The 18,330-nt window shown below is 34.0% G+C and overlaps 1 protein-coding gene across 1 annotated transcript; it reads right to left on the bottom strand.

Annotated features, from left to right (window-relative positions):
• Positions 1-1,161: 1,161 nt before the first annotated feature.
• On the bottom strand, positions 1,162-3,963 carry LOC139525410 (myb-related transcription factor, partner of profilin-like). Its single transcript, XM_071320768.1, has 2 exons — positions 3,558-3,963; positions 1,162-1,271 (listed from the first exon to the last, which is right to left on the bottom strand). The coding sequence occupies exons 1-2, from the start codon at positions 3,961-3,963 to the stop codon at positions 1,162-1,164; spliced, it is 516 nt and encodes a 171-aa protein (XP_071176869.1).
• Positions 3,964-18,330: the final 14,367 nt, after the last annotated feature.

Here is an 18,330-nt window from a genome sequence, read left to right on the forward strand (position 1 = left end):
CAAATGATTTCGCATTTTACAGATCCCACAGGTAGGCTTCCTTAAAATAGTTCCATTCAATGAACTGGTCATTTACTTTCAAATGTTATTGCAAAATGCAGCAGTTCCACTTTTAGAATCATTGTTTCTGATTTTTTTTTATAACATGGGAAAAGTCCATAATAAAAAAAATAAAAAGTTTTTGACAAGTTGGGTACACATTTTGAAAAGAACATGTGATAGGGTTAGCAATAACAAAACCAGGTGGCAGAAGTTTCATCATGACTATTACTTTTAGCCCCATCTGTGTTTAAATACTCAATACAGAAACCAAACATTGACAACATGTGAACAGATTTCCAAGGTAATAAATAAGGTTCTTGACCAGTTGTAGTGCTATGGAAATTATCGAACTGAAATCGAAACCAGTAAAACATAAACATACTAAATGTAGCTGTAACACTTGGGTCGCAAGAGTTCTGTCACTTTTTTCTGTTTCATGCTTTCGAACACAATAAACTCGGGTATACACGCAGTACAAACCTATGAAATCAATATCACTATTACGTTTTCTAAACTCTAAATCTGGTTGAAAAGACGTCTAATCTATCATAAGACCTCCCTTGTAGTCCTCTGGTGGACTTATCCCAGGCATAGATAACCTAAGCCGTATTTGGCACAATTTTTTAGGATCTTGGGTCATCAATGCTCTTTAACTTAATACTTGAATGGCTTTCTCTACTATTTTGATCTGAGCATCACTGGTGAGTCTTGATTAAAGATCGACAGTTGGCTAGCGGCAAAACCAGGTTCAACCAACCATTTTTTCTCAAAAATATCCTGTACAAAGTCGAGAAAAATTGCAGTTGTTATCTTATAGTTCGTTTCTTTGTGTGTTGCATTGTCGTTTTGGGCTTTTTTTTTCAGTTCAGTGTTTCAGTTGGTTCGTCGTTTTCCTCTTATAGTTTATGTGTTTACCTCAGTTGTAGTTTGTAACCCGGATTTGTTTTCTCTCAATCGATTTATGACTTTCGAACAGTGGTATAGTACTGTTGCCTTTATTTGATTTTATCCTCATTTGCCATCCAATGTCGGATTTCTTTGTCCATTTCATTTTTTTTTGTTCAACAGAATGTTTATATTTTTGTAAAAGATGAAGCGATGGTAAAACTAAATAAAATACTATTTCGTAGCTAAATTTAATCTCTCGAACTTCTGCACCACAGTGTTAAACACAGTCTTATGATTTCTTTGTTTCACCTTCTCCCAAAAGGATGGCGCTCTAATGCCGTCTTCAGAGATAATAAAAATGTTTGAACAATCTGGAAAATTTTATATAATATTTCTGTCATGTCGGCATTATCACATTTACTACATATTACAATTTTTACTACATGGTAGATTGTGGTTTGTCATTGCGTCGTCTTATCTTTTAATTACCAAACGTGACTTATTCCCGATTGTGACTGTTTTGCTGAGTGTGAATTCGCATTACCATAAGATGTGTTACGGTACTTATCTATCTCAAATTCATGTATTTAGTTTAAATGTTTAATGTTATATTTGTTATTCTCAGCGAATTTTGTCAAATGTGTTGCATCTTTTCTATATTATATTCATGTGTTATGGTAAAGAAAATTAAACACCGCCTTCATTTATTAGATTTGATTTTGTTCAACGTAATCTGTACAATCTTTTACGTTCGAAGTTAAATTCAAAACAAACCGGATAATATAGTTAATTGCTACCTTAGTTTGCTATTAATAAGTATTGAAATGTGCATTGCAATTAAATGTTATATCAGTCAGTAATTAGTTCAAATATAATTTTAAATCAATCCCAATTCTATCTTATTCATTCAAATGTGACGTCATTTTTCATTTTTTGATGATCTCTTTTACAAATTCTAATGTGACGTCATTTTTAACAATTTCTAATATGACGTGACTTGGCGTTGAGGTTTAAACTTATTCGGATGTGTTGCATTTTGTTGGGTTATACAATGTATTTCGGTTGTTTCCTTTAATTAGCTAATACTTCAGTTTTATCATGTACATCTTTTGTTTAGTCATTATATATAATTTACTGTTTGCAAAAGTATAAATTATTCAAAATAGTAGGGATGTTCTGGTACCTAACAGAAAACCCTGGCCGTTTTTGGCACAACCTTTTTGAACTTTTGGTCCTCGATGCTGTTCAACTTTACTTATTTCGGCTTTCAAACTTTTGTATCTGGGCGTCACTAGTAAGTCTTGTATGGACAAATTGCACTTCAGGCGTATTAATTTATTTATTTTTTCAAACTTGTTGCCTTTTGTTAGCTATTATTTGTGTGTTTATTTATCAATTGTGTTCTATTTATTTATATTGTAGTCCTGTAATGTTGTGTTGTCATTTTAATGTTATATTTCACATGGCCATAAAAGAGGGAGGTTTGGCATGCCACAAAACCAGGTTCAACCCATCATTTTTTCCTTTAAAAATGTCCTGTACCAAGTCAGGAATATGGCCATTGTTATATTATAGTTCGTTTCTGTGTGTGTTACATTTGTATGTAGTGTCGTTTGTTTACTATAAGACGTGTCACAGTACTTATCTATCCAAAAATTCATGTATTTAATTTTGATGTATGTTATTCTCATAGGATTTTGTCTAATGCTTAGTCCGTTTCTATGTGTGTGTGTGTTAAATTTTAATGTTGTGTCGTTGTTCTCTTATATTTAATGCGTTTACCTCAGTTTTAGTTTGTTGCCCCGATTTTGTTTTTTGTCCATGGATTTATGAGTTTTGAAAAGCGGTATACTACTGTTGCCTTTATTTACTTAAGTTTATTTTATCTCTAACCTCATTATCGTCATTATGATGTAATTTTGATATTTTTCAAGAGTACAGTTAGTATTGTCATTTTTCTTTTCTTGAGAAAATTTGATTTTTTTTTAAAGAAATAACACAAATGAGAAGCAACATTTGATTTTTTGAACGGTAAAACAATTTTACATGATTTTGACCTGAAACGAATATTTTTCATCACCAAAAGTAAACACATGCTCTTAACAGAAACATCTGGTGAGCAAGAAATAATTTAATGCATAAAAGCTAAATGCACGATTGAATGTCAAATTAGAGAACACACAAATAGATGCATATCAATTAAAAAAAAAACGTTGCACAAAATTTACCCTTGAACATCCCATAAATATTTTGCTATGACACAAGCGGCTTGTTTTCGGCGCCAAAGACAGCCAAGTTGCAGGGGGAATCATGAATTGTAAACAAATAAGCTACATAAGGTGAGATTTTGACACAAACTGCAGAGCATTAATCATATATAAATGATTCAAGAAAGCACACAAGACTGTCATTGAAAATGTCGAAGTCTACAACTCAATATTGTAACGATAAAAATGCATTTATTTTTATTTCGAAGGTCAAGGTCACCATTTGGGATTCCCCCTGTTGTATATTTGTAAACATTGCAGACGATAAGTAGCCTTTTGATTAAAATGTGTCATGTGAATTTCAAGACTGTTTCAAAAGCATTATTACAGTAATTTGAAAACATTTTAAACATTTATTACCTTCTGGTCTCTCAATTAAAGTTTCCTGACCACCGGGAACTCCACGGAAGGAGGCAGTGTCCCTCATACAGTTAATGTTTTCCTCTGCTTGGGAAGGCTGGGTGGGAGGAGGACCACCGCCAGTTTGAGATCTTTCCTTCTGCACCGTGGTGAATTTTTGCTTGGCCCCACGGCTCCGGTTTCTCCAACGGTTTCTGACCTCTGTCTCTGTCCTGAGACACACCCCCAATGCATTCACTTTACTTGTTATGTCCTGCCACATTTCTTGTTTCTTGGCATTAGTGACCTCTGGGGAATGCTTCCCCTGGAGTAATTCAAGATGGGTTGTAGCCAGCTCACTAATTAAATTGCTCTCAATTGCTGTGAAGTTGAGTTTTTTTTTCCCTTGTAGTTTTTGCAGACACATTTGCAGTCATGTTGATAAATACAGGAAGTTTAATTTTTCAAAGCATTGTGGGGATTTTAATTTTTTAATCACATCGTTAAATTTTAACACTACGTTAACTAACATTGTCGTTAACATTTTTTGAACAACAATATTTAACGCATTGATTAGTTAGCGACTGCGTTAAGATTTAACGACACTTTTGAACAACTGGGCCCTGGTTGAATTTGATGTGATCAAAAGCAGGAAAACACCTACACAAATTCAATTTTCTGACGGTATTAAAAAAAACAGAAAGATCTGACATGTTAGAGCAATTGTTTTCAATACCAATTTCATCAAATTTAATTGTCTTTCATACTGCAATTATCAACCATTGTCTATTGGATTCATAATTTCAATCATGAATTTGTTGCCATTTATGATTTCCTTTGTTAAATTACCAAGTAATGTGTTATCTTGACGACTCGATATTACAGACAATCATTTAAACACAATAGAATCAATGTTTTCAAATTCTAAAGCATTAACCCTAGTAGTCTTGCTCTAGTCATCTTTACACCTTTGTTTTCCTTTTTTCTTTAAATCCCTGAATATTTGTACAATACAATTTCCAAGAGCCGCTCTGAACACTGGTAAGCTATATTTTTTTTCTTAATTTCATTTAGATCAACATAATTACTGATATCACAACATTTTTCTATGTTATTAACAAAAAGGGAAGCTTTGTTTGATCACAGAAGTCATATTGATAAACACTTTTTCACAACATTTTTTATTTTATATGTTAAAGTCCACATCAAATACTTTATAGATATCTCGTACCTTTTCGTAGCTACGTTACCTTCGGATCCCATTTGAAAAACTGCTAAACAAACACAGTTCACCGTTTCACAAAGCCTTCTTAACTTACGATCATCATATCAATTTACGATCGGTTTACGTGTTGTTCTACGTTCCCGATACGTGTTTTTCACAAAGGCATCGTAAAGAACTACAAAGTTGATCTCAAGTTACGTCGTGTGTATCATCGTAAGTGTATCGTAAACCGAGAAGAGTGCTTTCTTTCACGTCCGCACTTTTATCGAGTATGACTTAGCAAATAAACATATTTATTATGGAAGGCGAATTATGGCGATATTTTTATATCAACATTAATACAACCAAAGAATTTTAGTCTGTTTTCAATATTAATTCAAGATATATGACGCTTACGGTCATAGGTCAAAAGTGAGTTCCCACTCAAAAATGTTTTATCATTTCAACTAAAGTCGGTATTTTATAAAAATAGATACCATAAGATGCAGAAATGTCTGAAGTTTAATTGTGTATTTGGCCATATTTTTAGTGAGATTCTTTTTCATTATTTAATAGGTTAAACACAAATGCAATTTTTTACGATTTTAATTTGGTTAGAATACATAGCAAACTTTGCCGTGAGTCAAGCAATATTTGTCTTTGTGTTCACCTCGTCAGTAATTTAAAATACATATATTAACAACACTTTGTACCAATATTATTTTTGAAGACAAAAACAGTCAAATATATTAAACGAAACTATCCGACACAGAAAGGGTCTAGATTAGTTGCAACGAGTGTGGATTTAATTTTTATTCGTAGTGAAAGAAAAATGCCATCCGTCTGCGAGCATTCGTCTTCCAGATCTATAAAATATATTGTTTTTTTTGTTGTTGTTGGTTTTTTTTTTTTTTTTTTTTTTAAAGTGGAATGAATTATGGATCTTTCAAGTATGAAACTGGAGACGTAGGAATCATTCCGGCGAAAAAATGGAAAACAACACGTTTAATAATTTACTGCGTCCGAAGCGCTTTTCTGGATTTACCTTCATCAGGAACGCTCAAAGCCAAACATTTGAAATCCGAAGATGTATAAGTACTGAAAATCGTTGAAGAGCTATTATATGTCAAAAATACCTAAATTTAATAGCCAAATTCACCTAAAGCCAACTTTGCCTGAGGGAGTTGAAACCTTAGTTTCATAATAATTTCAAAATTTATAAACGGAAAATTTTAGTAAAATTTGTTAAATCATGTCAGTACCGAAGCACTGACTACTGAGCTGATGATACCCTCGGGGACTGATAGTCCACCAGCAGAGGTATCGACCAAGTGATATAAAAAATGGAAAACAACACGTTTAATAATTTACTGCGTCCGAAGCGCTTTTCTGGATTTACCTTCATCAGGAACGCTCAAAGCCAAACATTTGAAATCCGAAGATGTATAAGTACTGAAAATCGTTGAAGAGCTATTATATGTCAAAAATACCTAAATTTAATAGCCAAATTCACCTAAAGCCAACTTTGCCTGAGGGAGTTGAAACCTTAGTTTCATAATAATTTCAAAATTTATAAACGGAAAATTTTAGTAAAATTTGTTAAATCATGTCAGTACCGAAGAACTGACTACTGAGCTGATGATACCCTCGGGGACTGATAGTCCACCAGCAGAGGTATCGACCCAGTGATGTAAAAAATGGAAAACAACACGTTTAATAATTTACTGCGTCCGAAGCGCTTTTCTGGATTTACCTTCATCAGGAACGCTCAAAGCCAAACATTTGAAATCCGAAGATGTATAAGTACTGAAAATCGTTGAAGAGCTATTATATGTCAAAAATACCTACATTTAATAGCCAAATTCACCTAAAGCCAACTTTGCCTGAGGGAGTTGAAACCTTAGTTTCATAATAATTTCAAAATTTATAAACGGAAAATTTTAGTAAAATTTCAAGTATGAAACTGGAGACGTAGGAATCATTCCGGCGAAAGAGACGTTTGGATTCTACAACTCCCTTAAAATTATCCATAAATTTTGAAATTATAAAGAAACTAAGGTTTCAACTCCATGAGACAAAGTTGATCTTCGTCTGCATGATTTGGCTATTTATTAGGTTCAATTTGGTCTGATAGCTCTTCAACTGTTTCTGTTTTTTGTGCATGCTTCGTTCCAAAAATCGACAATTATAATAGCTCTTTGATTGTATGACTAGTTGTGTGTTTTGTTCAGCTGTACAGAGCTGTTTGTTGTCATGGAACTCTTTCACGAAATTTCATTGTTGTAATACTTATTGACACAATGTAGGAAAAGGATGTCAGGTTAACTAAGTCTGAATAGTGGACGAAAATACCGATGCTTATTGATGAACATAATTTGCATGACTAATAGTTATCAAAGGTACCAGGATTGTAATTTAATACGCCAGACGCGCGTTTCGTCTACATAAGACTCATCAGTGACGCTCATATCAAAATAGTTGTAAAGCCGAATAAATACAAGTTGAAGAACATTGAGGACCCAAAATTCCAAAACGTTGTGCCAAATACGGCTAAGGTAATCTATTCCTGGGATAAAAAAATCATTAAAACCATTGAACCAGTTCTGATAAGGACCAGTTCAACATTTCATTCCAAATGATATACGTATATCAATATTTAATTTGGTATGCAGAAAACGCAGAGATTAGTTATTTTGTTACTTTATATTCTCTCCTTTTTTGGGGGGGAGGGGGGGGGGGGGGGGGGGGAAGGGCATTATTCTCTATTTTGTAAAACCTCATTCACAACCTCATATATCTTGGGTTATTTCAAATAAATATCTGTTATGCAAGCGCCTATTAGCGGGATAGGATGCTTAATACTACAAGAGTATCCACAAGGAGAGTTTTGGTGGTCTCTTTTAAAAGTCGGTGCATGAGAATATTGTGCTACAACCAACCAACAAGAAGGGTTGCCTACTAAGTCATGCATTGTAAGTATATAAAAGCTAAAGAATATGCAAAGCATGTAATTTTTACGACGCAGGAGTTCGGGTTAAAGGGGTTCCCAACCGTGAATATTAAATAATATATACCGATTTGATTGGCCAATAACTGTTTTAACACACGACGCCATCAATTTACGTGAATATTTTGGAAATATACGGACGATATTCCCCAAATCCACGGCTCCTAGGAAAGTTTCTTGTAGTGTAACGAAAAGCGGGAAATACGCATGTATATAGTTAAAAATTGGTAATTTTAAATTATTAACTTTTCTTACATTTAATTTAGGCTTCTTTCTTTTTTTCCTAAATTGTTAATTATTTGGAGATTTTCTATTTAATGTTATTTTTTTGTACCGTTTCTATCAAATTTTATTTTTATATTAAAACAAGAAATTGGCCTGTTGTCTCACAAGGGAAACACCTGTTTTGACGTTTTTTCTAGAAAAGTTCCTCAATATTCTAAAAACTTTTCACCCACATTATGTCTTCAATTCAGTAAGCAATATTGAATTTCATGCTAAATACAGGAGCTTACCAGATTAAATTAACGCGACCTATTAGAATAGTCAAAGCAATAAGTTTTTATTCCAATTACATTTGAAGTTTTTATATCAATTCGAGATTTATGCCAGGTTGATCTGTAATATACTTATTTGTATCAAAACTTGACCAACTTCTTAAAATCTGACAGACCGTACGCGAACAATCCGACGTATGCGTATTTTGAAAAAGTACGCATACGGTTTGGACCGTACGCGTACGGTACAAATACTTATATGGTCTGGAACATAGACATCTATCTATATTATTAAAAACTATACTATACTATGTTGCCTTCTGGATGTCCTTAGTTTGTCTTTGTCATTTGATAGCTGTCTTATTAACGTATAACCTACATTTCCAACAGTTTTTTATAGCTAAAACGGCTATTGTGTATAGAATAATTGTCTTTCTTTCCCTAAATAATATGCTTAAAAGAAGATGGACCGAGGAGAGATGTGCACAGGCACTTGTTTCGATCTATCAATAGGAAGGTCGACTATCCATATATATTACACTAGAACACACCCGCGAAATCGCGGGGAAATAGAGCGTATGTAAACTGTAAAATTAATTATAACTGCAGAATTCCAGGAGAGGTATCAAAGGTCAAAGGTACTTGGGGACTGGGCACATTTGTTTTGCCCTCCCCCTTTTATCCAAATAACGATTTTTATTCTTTCTGTTTTTCTGTATACTATGAACATACATGTATATATATATATATACTATAATTATTATATAAAACGGTCACTGATATATTTAAAGTCACCCCAGCAAACTATTGGAATTTATAGTTAATTATAGCAAATTTATCCATAGTATATATGTATGTAGTATACAGAAATATTTCAGTGACCGCTGTTGATAGAAAATTCTATTGGAATTGATAATATATATTAATAGCAAATACAATTTATCTATAGTACATGTATGATCATAGTATACAGAAAACAACGCAAAAAATAATTGTTCCGTCCCAAGTACTTATGCAAATTATGTTTAATTTCAAAACAGGCCTATAAGGCACTGCCAGTCTTATATTTCTCAAATTTTGTTTGTTTTCTTTTTATTGCAATATGAGCATACGTTTAGTCTGTTATGAACATACATTACTATAAATAAAGTGTGTTTGCTTTTTACTATCAATTATCAGTTACCTAATCAATACACGGCGGTCGTTGATATTATATAGACCCCTCTATTTAGTATACTCAGTGACCCGATGAATTTTTGTAAAAGATTTTATGACTGAAGAATTTCAGAAAATAGGTACTTTGGGAAATGACAATTGTTTTTCTAGCCCGGCTCCTATTTTTTTCCCTCCAAAACTTCTATTGATTTTAATAATGTTAGCATTTATTTGTATATTATGAACATACATTAATGTAAATAAAATGTATTCATCGGCGGATTCAAACAGGGGGGGGGGGGGTGTCCGGGGATTGGAACCCTCGTTTTTTTCACCGATCAATGCATTTCAATGGGGGCATATAGATGGAACCCCCCCCCCCCCACCCTTTAACCTGTGTTGGGATCCCCTCTTTCTAAAATGGCTCGATCCGCCCCTGGTATTTGCTTTTTACTATCAACTCTCAATTTACTAATCGATCCAAGGCGGTCATTGACATATTATATAGACCCTCTCTATATAATAAACTCAGTGACCGCCGTGGATAGTAAACTTGAAAATGATAGCAGATAGCAAATACACGTTATTCATTGACTTTGGTATGTACGTATACAAAGTACAGAAAAAACGCAAACCGTATGTCTAGTCTGACTTAAAATTTCGTCCAAAATATGCGGACGCAGTTTTATTCGTTTTTCTCCCAAAATAACCCAAACTGAATAATCATAAGAATGGATAACAAATGCGACAATACATGGTACCTATAGGACACAGAGGCATGATGATTAATTTATTGTGAAAGGAAGAGAAGCGACACCCAAAACGAGGTGTTCTCCTTTAATAGTACAGAAATTTACTAATCGATCAACGGCGGTCATTGACATATTATATAGACCCTCCCTATATAATAATCTCAGTGCCAGCCGTGGATAGTAAACTTGAAAATGACAGCAGATAGCAAATACACGTTATTTATTGTCTTTGGTATGTACAAAGTACAGAAAACGCACAAACCGGATGTCTAGTCTGACTTAAAATTTCGTCCAATGACGGAAAAATATGCGGACGCAGTTTTTTTCGTTTTTCTCCCAAAATTACCCAAACTGAACAATCATAAGAATGGATGACAAATGCGACAATACATGGTACCTATAGGACACAGAGGCATGAGGATTAATTTATTGTGGAAGGAAGAGAAGCGACACCCAAAATGAGGTCTTGTCGTTTAATAGTATAGATATTAATAGTCTACCTTCCCATTGATAGAAACAGGTGCCTGTGGCGATGTCCTTAATTAAAAAAATATAAAGTAAACAGAAAAAAATGCTTCACTTTTCAATCTTTAACTTCTCCTCCCCCTTCCAATTTTGTTTTCTACTGTATTAATTTTTTAAGACATGTCGCATCCACACAAAGTCTAGAAAGGCATACATATCTAAACAGATAAAATAAATTCCATTTACCACGAAACTAATTACAGTCAGATATTTATTTCGATATTCTAATTAAAATACATTTCTTTTTTTGGCCAAAATTACAAAAATAATAATTATTATCTGGTTTGACTGCGAAACACTGATTTCAGATTTATATTGTACACATATAACTTTAAAAATGGGAACAAAACATCCTTCTTTAAACGTTTTATCGATTACCACTGTGCCTTTAGTGATATTCTTATAAATAGATTTCAGAACGCGGACGTGATAGAAAGCCTATTTATTAAATTGTTAAGACGTACGCCGGTAGGAAATAAGATGAGTAAACAATGATTAATACCTTAGATTTGCATCAAGTGAGTTGCTTGCATATACAAATAAACAAACGAGGAAAGACTTTAAGTGTAGTTCTATAATATTGAAGATTCTTTTTCTTCTAACATTTGAGGCATCTTGACCAAGAATAAAGAACGCTGCAGCCATGTTAGATGGATTAATTAATTTTCGTAGAAAAACTACGATGGAGTTACGACTGGGTATAGCTGTAGTAAGATACGCCAGGATTTATCATCTCAACTTACAACAGCTTTGTGAAACGGCTGTAAATCCTACGCTTTATTTACGATGGAATTACGATGACACGTAGACTTACAAAGGCTTTGTGAAAGGGTTGTAATTTTTATGAAATTTTTTAAGTAAGTTTCATCTGAAAATTAGCGTGTTTAAGTTATATTCTTAGACATTTATATAATTTTAATTCAGTAACTGTATCAGTTTATTTTCACAAGCTGATCCACGCTTAAATAGATTGAATGTTGATTGTTGCTATTTTTAGACATGTTAGACATTATCACTGTGCTTAAACGGCTGTGGGTAACTTAAGTTACCCACAGCCCAACATGGAGTCGCCTGGCGTCGGTAAGAAAGTTTACTCCTTTATAAAAACAAAACCACGAATACAACATAAATGTTCAGTAATTAAAAAGTTATATCAATCTTTTAGGGACACTCCGCAATGTAAAACGTGATTAAATAATACAAAATAAACTATTACAGCATGATTTTCAAAAACACTTATGATGTCCGTAACTTTAAAACAACTTGTCCGTAACTTTTTTCATTATACAAATAGGGATGTCCGTAACTTCAGCATGATGTCCGTAACTTTTACATGATGTCCGTAACTTTTGCATGATGTCCGTAACTTTCGATATTCGTGTAATGATTTTTAATAGAAATGATATATAACAATAAATACTGAACTCTTAGGAATATTTAAAACCGAAAGTCCTATATCAAATGGCAAAGCCAAAAAGTTCAAATTAACACACCAAACGAATAATAACAACGGTCATATTCCTTACTTGGTATTGGCATTTTCTTATGTAGAAAATGGTACGTACGGCGAAATTTATCTTACATTCTTCTGGCTTAATAGATTGTTCACTACTGAGTCCTTCGTCTTTCTACCCGAGATATCTTGCTTTTTAGTATTATACCCAGCTAATAAAGTCGACTCTTTTTTCAGATTACATGTGTTATTATTCTCCCTGCCATTATACGTCTAGTGACATACATGCTATACTCCATCATTCTATCAAGCAACACAATAGGTCTTCAAACTTTAGTATAAGGAAACAAGTTTTTGACGAAATATCAGGACATGCAGCTTACAAATCCCACCATTTCCCACTACAGATATCACAAATTGCAGAACAAATTAATAAAGGCATTAAACCAAACATAAATAGTGAAAATATGAAAATCACCTTTAAGAGAACAAGTTCAGTTGTCAATCCTGAGCCGAAATACAAAGATGAATCTGTCCAGACCCCTGAAGAAGATATTTATGCTTTGTTACCCGATGTAATTGAATCCCTGAAGTCAATGAATCGTCTTGAAGATTTTAAATCTACATTAATTGCAATAGTAAATGGACACCTGTTCAACAATATAGCTTTCCATTTACTCTTAGATGTTGGCAATTTCTTTTCACAGTCCACAATACACAACACTAGATATAGTGAAGAGACCATACTATTTTGGCTTACAATTCAAAAATTATTCAAAGGAAAGGGTATAAATTTTTTCCGCGGCTACAAAGGCCAAGGACTCAGCAGTGAACAATCCATAAAGCCAGAAGAATGCAAGATAAATTTCGCCGTACCGTCAGATCCCGTTTTATGTAAGCACTCTGCAAAGTACACTTTGGATGCTGCTAAACCAGGTTTACTGGATTTATCTTTAAATATCGTATCCGAAAAATTAAAAGGGAAAGATGTAAAGCTATCAATAGATGGTAAGAAACTAGCAAGTGGTTTTGGTAAGCTTGGTGATGAGGATCTCGGTGGGCATGAAACTGCACCAACATTACAAGAACGCAAGGAGTTTGATACAAAGAAGGAAATTGTAAAGAAAGCTACTTCCGACGGTAAAAGTAGAATGGACGACTTCGATGCAGTAGATAAAATTACTATAAAAAACGCCTTTTTAGTGTCGATAACTAATTTGAGTAGAAGGGTGAAAGAACTTCGAGAACTTATAGTTAAACGGAAGCTAATGGTTCTTAACTTAATGAAGCAGGTTACTGGTGACTGGAAGACAAGTAAGGTGGCACCAGCAATTAGTTTTTCTCAGACCAAAATTATACAATCACAGGCAGCAATTGAAGAGTTATTGGACTGCATAGATAAAATTGGTTTCACTGTCGCTTGTTTGAACGGAACGGAAAAAAACTATGTACTTGGAAACAAAACAACTATTCACCTAGATCAGCAATCTAATTATATTTGCTTAAGAAATCTTACTGATGTATCACTGGAAGAGAATGAACACGATGCAACGATAACAAAACAAAGGAGCGATGAATGGTTTAGATTAAGGGAAAAGAGTCGTCTTACAGGAAGTACGTTTTATAAAGGTCTAGGCTTAGGAAAACTTAAAGACCAACAAACACATTATGACAAGGTTTACAGAGGGAAAGAACCAGAAATATCAAAGGATTTACAAGATTTGTTTGACTATGGCACAGAACAAGAAATAAACGCACTTGGAACCCTTTTGGGTAAAATAATGCCAGTTTATTTTCCAAATCTAACATATAAAGAAGACGGATGCGAGGTTATAAGTTTGAACGATTCATATGCTATTATAAGTGGAGACGGAAGTGGTATTGATCAGAACCATTCAAATAAGGTTGCGTTTGAATTTAAATGTCCAAAACCTGGTAAACAACGAACAACAGACGTACACTACACCTTACCAAAGTACTATAGCGCTCAGGTGCTGAGTCAGATGTTTGCCAAAAAATCCAATTCATTTACGTACATAAGCTTTAGCCCAGATAGTACTGTATTTATAGATGGAAAGATGGATTTTGATCTTTGGGGGGACTTATGGAAGATGGCCGAAGAAATATACACAAAAGACGCAAAGAGACCAACAAAACGTCATGAAAAAAGATCAGAAACGCTTCAAAAGGTAAACGAGTTTGTAAATTCTTGTCATTTTGTAGCCGAGTTTCCTTCTCTCAGGAGTTTACCGTGCAATTGTCCACCAGCATTTTCGAAGACAGATGTTTTTAAATCTCACAGAAGTAAAGAATCTGACAGGGATATTTCGAAGCTCCCACTTCAAGAGATGTCAATTATTCTTGAAAAATGTTGCAGCGCATTAGATCAAGCTTACAATATTCTAAGAAAACCAGCCAAAGAAGTTTTATTAACCGTTCTTTCAGATCTTGAGAGAAACGCAACTATTGACAATACTTTTGCGCATGCCTTACCGATACAGTATGGGTTAAGTGGTTTCAGCCTGACAATGCTATCAGTTCGCAACATTTTAAAAGATGCTGTTTCAGCTTGCACAGAAAAGGAGTTGAATGTTAAGGCCATTGCTTTTGACGGACAATTTTTAGAAATATCTGTCGAGGATGACAAAGGAATACCCCTTACTGTATTGAGATTTATGAAGAAATTTTGGGAAAAGGTTCAGCACATCGACAAAGTTGATAAAGTGTCCCATTTAATTGGATTAAACAACTTAAATGCCATACAAAGTCACCAAGATTTGACGGAGAACTTCGATATTCAAGGTAACAACATTGGTCTGAAATTATACCATAAGGTAGTTGCCTCTGGTATCAACATTACCAAAGCCCTAGACAGAAAGACTCGTCAAAACGAGCGTGCACAAGAGGATAAGGAATTAGAATCTACAATTGACAATGAAATGTACCTTTTGCAGTATCTTCCTACAGAGATCGTCACTGAAATGGACGAAGATGCAATTCATATGTTACGAGAAGCCGGTAAAGCAATGACTGAAAATACCCAATTAAATGACCCGTTAACTGATGTTCAAGATTTTAAGCCTCAACAAATTGACTTCGAAGCCGCTCTTATTGCTTTAATTGCATCAAAAAATCCTGAAACAGATTCTACTTGGGAATCATGCAGTTTAGACAATTTTAAGGACAGTTTTGCAACTGCTATCAAAATAAATCAGACTTTTAAAGTTGAAGAGTTGAAAGTTATTTTAAGTCTAACCTGTTCACCAAAAAACTACAATGGTATGTTGAAAGCAAAGCTTGTGAATCTAGTATCTAGTATTTATGGGGACGAATCAACGATAGCAATTGGTGGAAAGAAACCAAAATCTTTGAAGAATATAGTCTCAGCTCACATCAGAAAATGGCCTATCGATGCAATCAATGTTGCATTCGCACAATCAACGTTTGAAGACGCTTTCAGTGAATGGGATTCGAGTAACCCTTTTCAAGGAATTTGGACAATAAAAACGGAATCTGGAAAAATGTATAAAATACAGCAGTGGTATGCACAACCATCAATGATAAATGACCGATATATTCAACCAATCATTGATCCTCATCACTTGTTCTTCAATAATCGGGCGAGATGTTGTTCCAAGGGTTTGACTGATATGGCTATACACCCAGAGGCCTGGTGGAGAGTTGCCCAAAATGAAAAATAAAATAAAACAGGATTGTCATGGGAAATTGCTAAGGAACTACGTGATCGACAAAGAAACTCATTTGCTCAAACAACATTCAGTGAAAGCGTTCAACGAGAAATGGAAATTAATGGGGATTTTGAAGAAGCAAGGTGGTGCAAATTATTAAGACATTGGTATCATGCAATAGACAACGCCTCAGTTTCTTTGGATACTAGGATTGAATGGTTACTTGACATGAGACAGTATCTGTTGCCTAATCTTAAAGTTGGACACTTCCCTCCACCCGGCTCATATATTGCTAGCTTACCGATTGCGCAATTTGAAGGTATTCTTTCCAATATAGACCGTCGTTTACAGCTTTACAGCATGACAAAGAATGGAACATATAATCAGAGGTCAATATCAAGCTTGGATTCAGAAACTTTCTTTTCAGCTTTTCAGGTTAGTTATTTCCATCCACAATTCAAAATATATCGTGTTATGACATATTTCATAATTCCAAGAAGTATTTTTCCAAAGTCTTCAATAGCTATCAAAGGTACCAGCATTATAATTTAATACGCCTGACACGTATCAGTTAAGCATATTCAATAATTAATATGTCACTAGCAAACATATCAAGGTTATACGATAAAGATAAATGCCTAATGAGTCAAAAATGCGTACAATATGCATAGAACAAACAATTCAAGGAACATAAACGATAAAAAAGAATTAAGAGTGTGTAGTTCCTGTCTTTCGGTTACATATATTATGATATAATATAATTTAACATACAAAATTACAAGTTATCAAAAGTTAACAACTACAAAAATATGTTCATGCTTTTTTCATAGGACTATGACCCGAAAGGAACTGGAGTTCTAAGACCAGATGACATTCCTACAGCTTTGGGATCTGCCGTGTGCTTGTTTAGACAAAGGCTCGATGCTAATAGGTAAGAAAAATTCCCTTGCATACACATTTGTATGACCTATTGTTATTACTTAGCGCCCGTCTTTCCATAGACTCTTCCTCTAAAACCACTAAGTCTTGAGACTTACTCAATTATTTACTTTATAGACTCTATTTGGATGTTATGCTTACTGGGCGCTCCATATGTCCTTTATTGGAATTATCGCCCTTTGTTATAGATTCCGTTCCATGTCGGACATTAACTGAAATCGAAATCCTGAGCCAACCACGGCGTAAGTTGAAATCTTTGAATATATCTCAACATTTACCTTATTGTTATCAATCAGCACACAAGATATGACTTTGTTTGTTTACCTGTTTTCAGTTTTTTTTGTTCATGCGTATCATCAAAGAATATATGAGCGTTGACCCACAGCGCAAAGAATATTTATCAGAACGATTACAATATCATACATTAAGACATTCTATTAATTCATTGTTGAACTTTAATTAGTCATTTTAAAGGTTAATTGTAATTTCTATAAATAACCTCGCCCATGAAAAATTTAAAGTATGGAAAGCCATTTGTGCCATAATTTTTTTTAGCATACGTAATTTTCAGGGATTTGCAATCGTACTAAATAAATTGCATTTTTTTCTAGAAAATTTGTCATGAAAACATCACGGAAGGTTCGTGTATACCAAGAGCATTGCTTGAGTTATATTAGAACAGACAGTTTTGAAGATCAATCTGAATCACTGGTTGAAACAAACTGTATAGAATTAAGGTAAGTGTACCACCTAAGTATAGTCAGTTGGGTAAGTTTTTCGACAATATACTAAGAATTTTTCGCAATAGGTCCTTCATGTCTTCTTCCAAATGCAGTTGTGAAGTCCAAGTATATGATCTTGCTGCAACTTTTTAAGAAGGTGAACAATGATAAAAGTATCTTAATTTGTGGCGGAGTCATTTCAGTGGTATCTTAATTATAATTAACATAATATTAATATTTAGCTTGCATTGAGGTGACACATTCTCTGTTTAAAAAATCTAACTGCATTTTTTTAGATGAAGAACAGAAATAAAATAAGTGGCCTGTTACATACCCACAAAACACAAAAACGTTCAGGAAATGTTCCAGGAACGTTTCTGTTTCGTTGTGAGAACGTTGTAATTTAACATTGTAGGAACGTAAAAGTGTGGACTACCAGTTACGTTGTAAGAACGTTATGATATAACGTTATGGAAAACCAACCTGGAACCTTAATAGAACCTTGTGTAACCAAACTGGAACCTTGATAGAACCTTATATAACTAATCTAGAACCTTAATAGAACCTTGTGTAACCAATCAGAAACCTTTATAGAACCTTGTGTAACCAAGCTGGAACCTAAATATAATTATTTGTTACCAATCTGGAACCAATTTAGTCTAGTCCCAGACAACATTTGTATGTTGGCACAAGAATGGCCTAACGTATCTACATTCATTGGCTCAAGGTTGTTTTTCTCTCCATCTTCCTGAACATGCATGAACATTTTGCCACTGGACAGTTTATCAAACAACAATCAATTAATCTTTCTCTCCAGGAATTGTACCCATATTTGAATGAATTAAATCAAC

This window comes from Mytilus edulis, chromosome 1 (genome assembly GCF_963676685.1).
Source record: "Mytilus edulis chromosome 1, xbMytEdul2.2, whole genome shotgun sequence".
Lineage (NCBI taxonomy): Eukaryota > Metazoa > Mollusca > Bivalvia > Mytilida > Mytilidae > Mytilus > Mytilus edulis.

What these genes read in the sequence shown, in the direction of transcription:
- LOC139525410 (XM_071320768.1), bottom strand. Translation starts at nt 3,963, where the DNA reads ATGTGTCTGCAAAAACTACAAGGGAAAAAAAAACTCAACTTCACAGCA. An exon ending in TTTAATTGAGAGACCAGAAG is followed by an intron (nt 1,272 to 3,557) that starts GTAATAAATGTT and finishes TTATCTCTGAAG; the next exon opens with ACGGCATTAGAGCGCCATCC.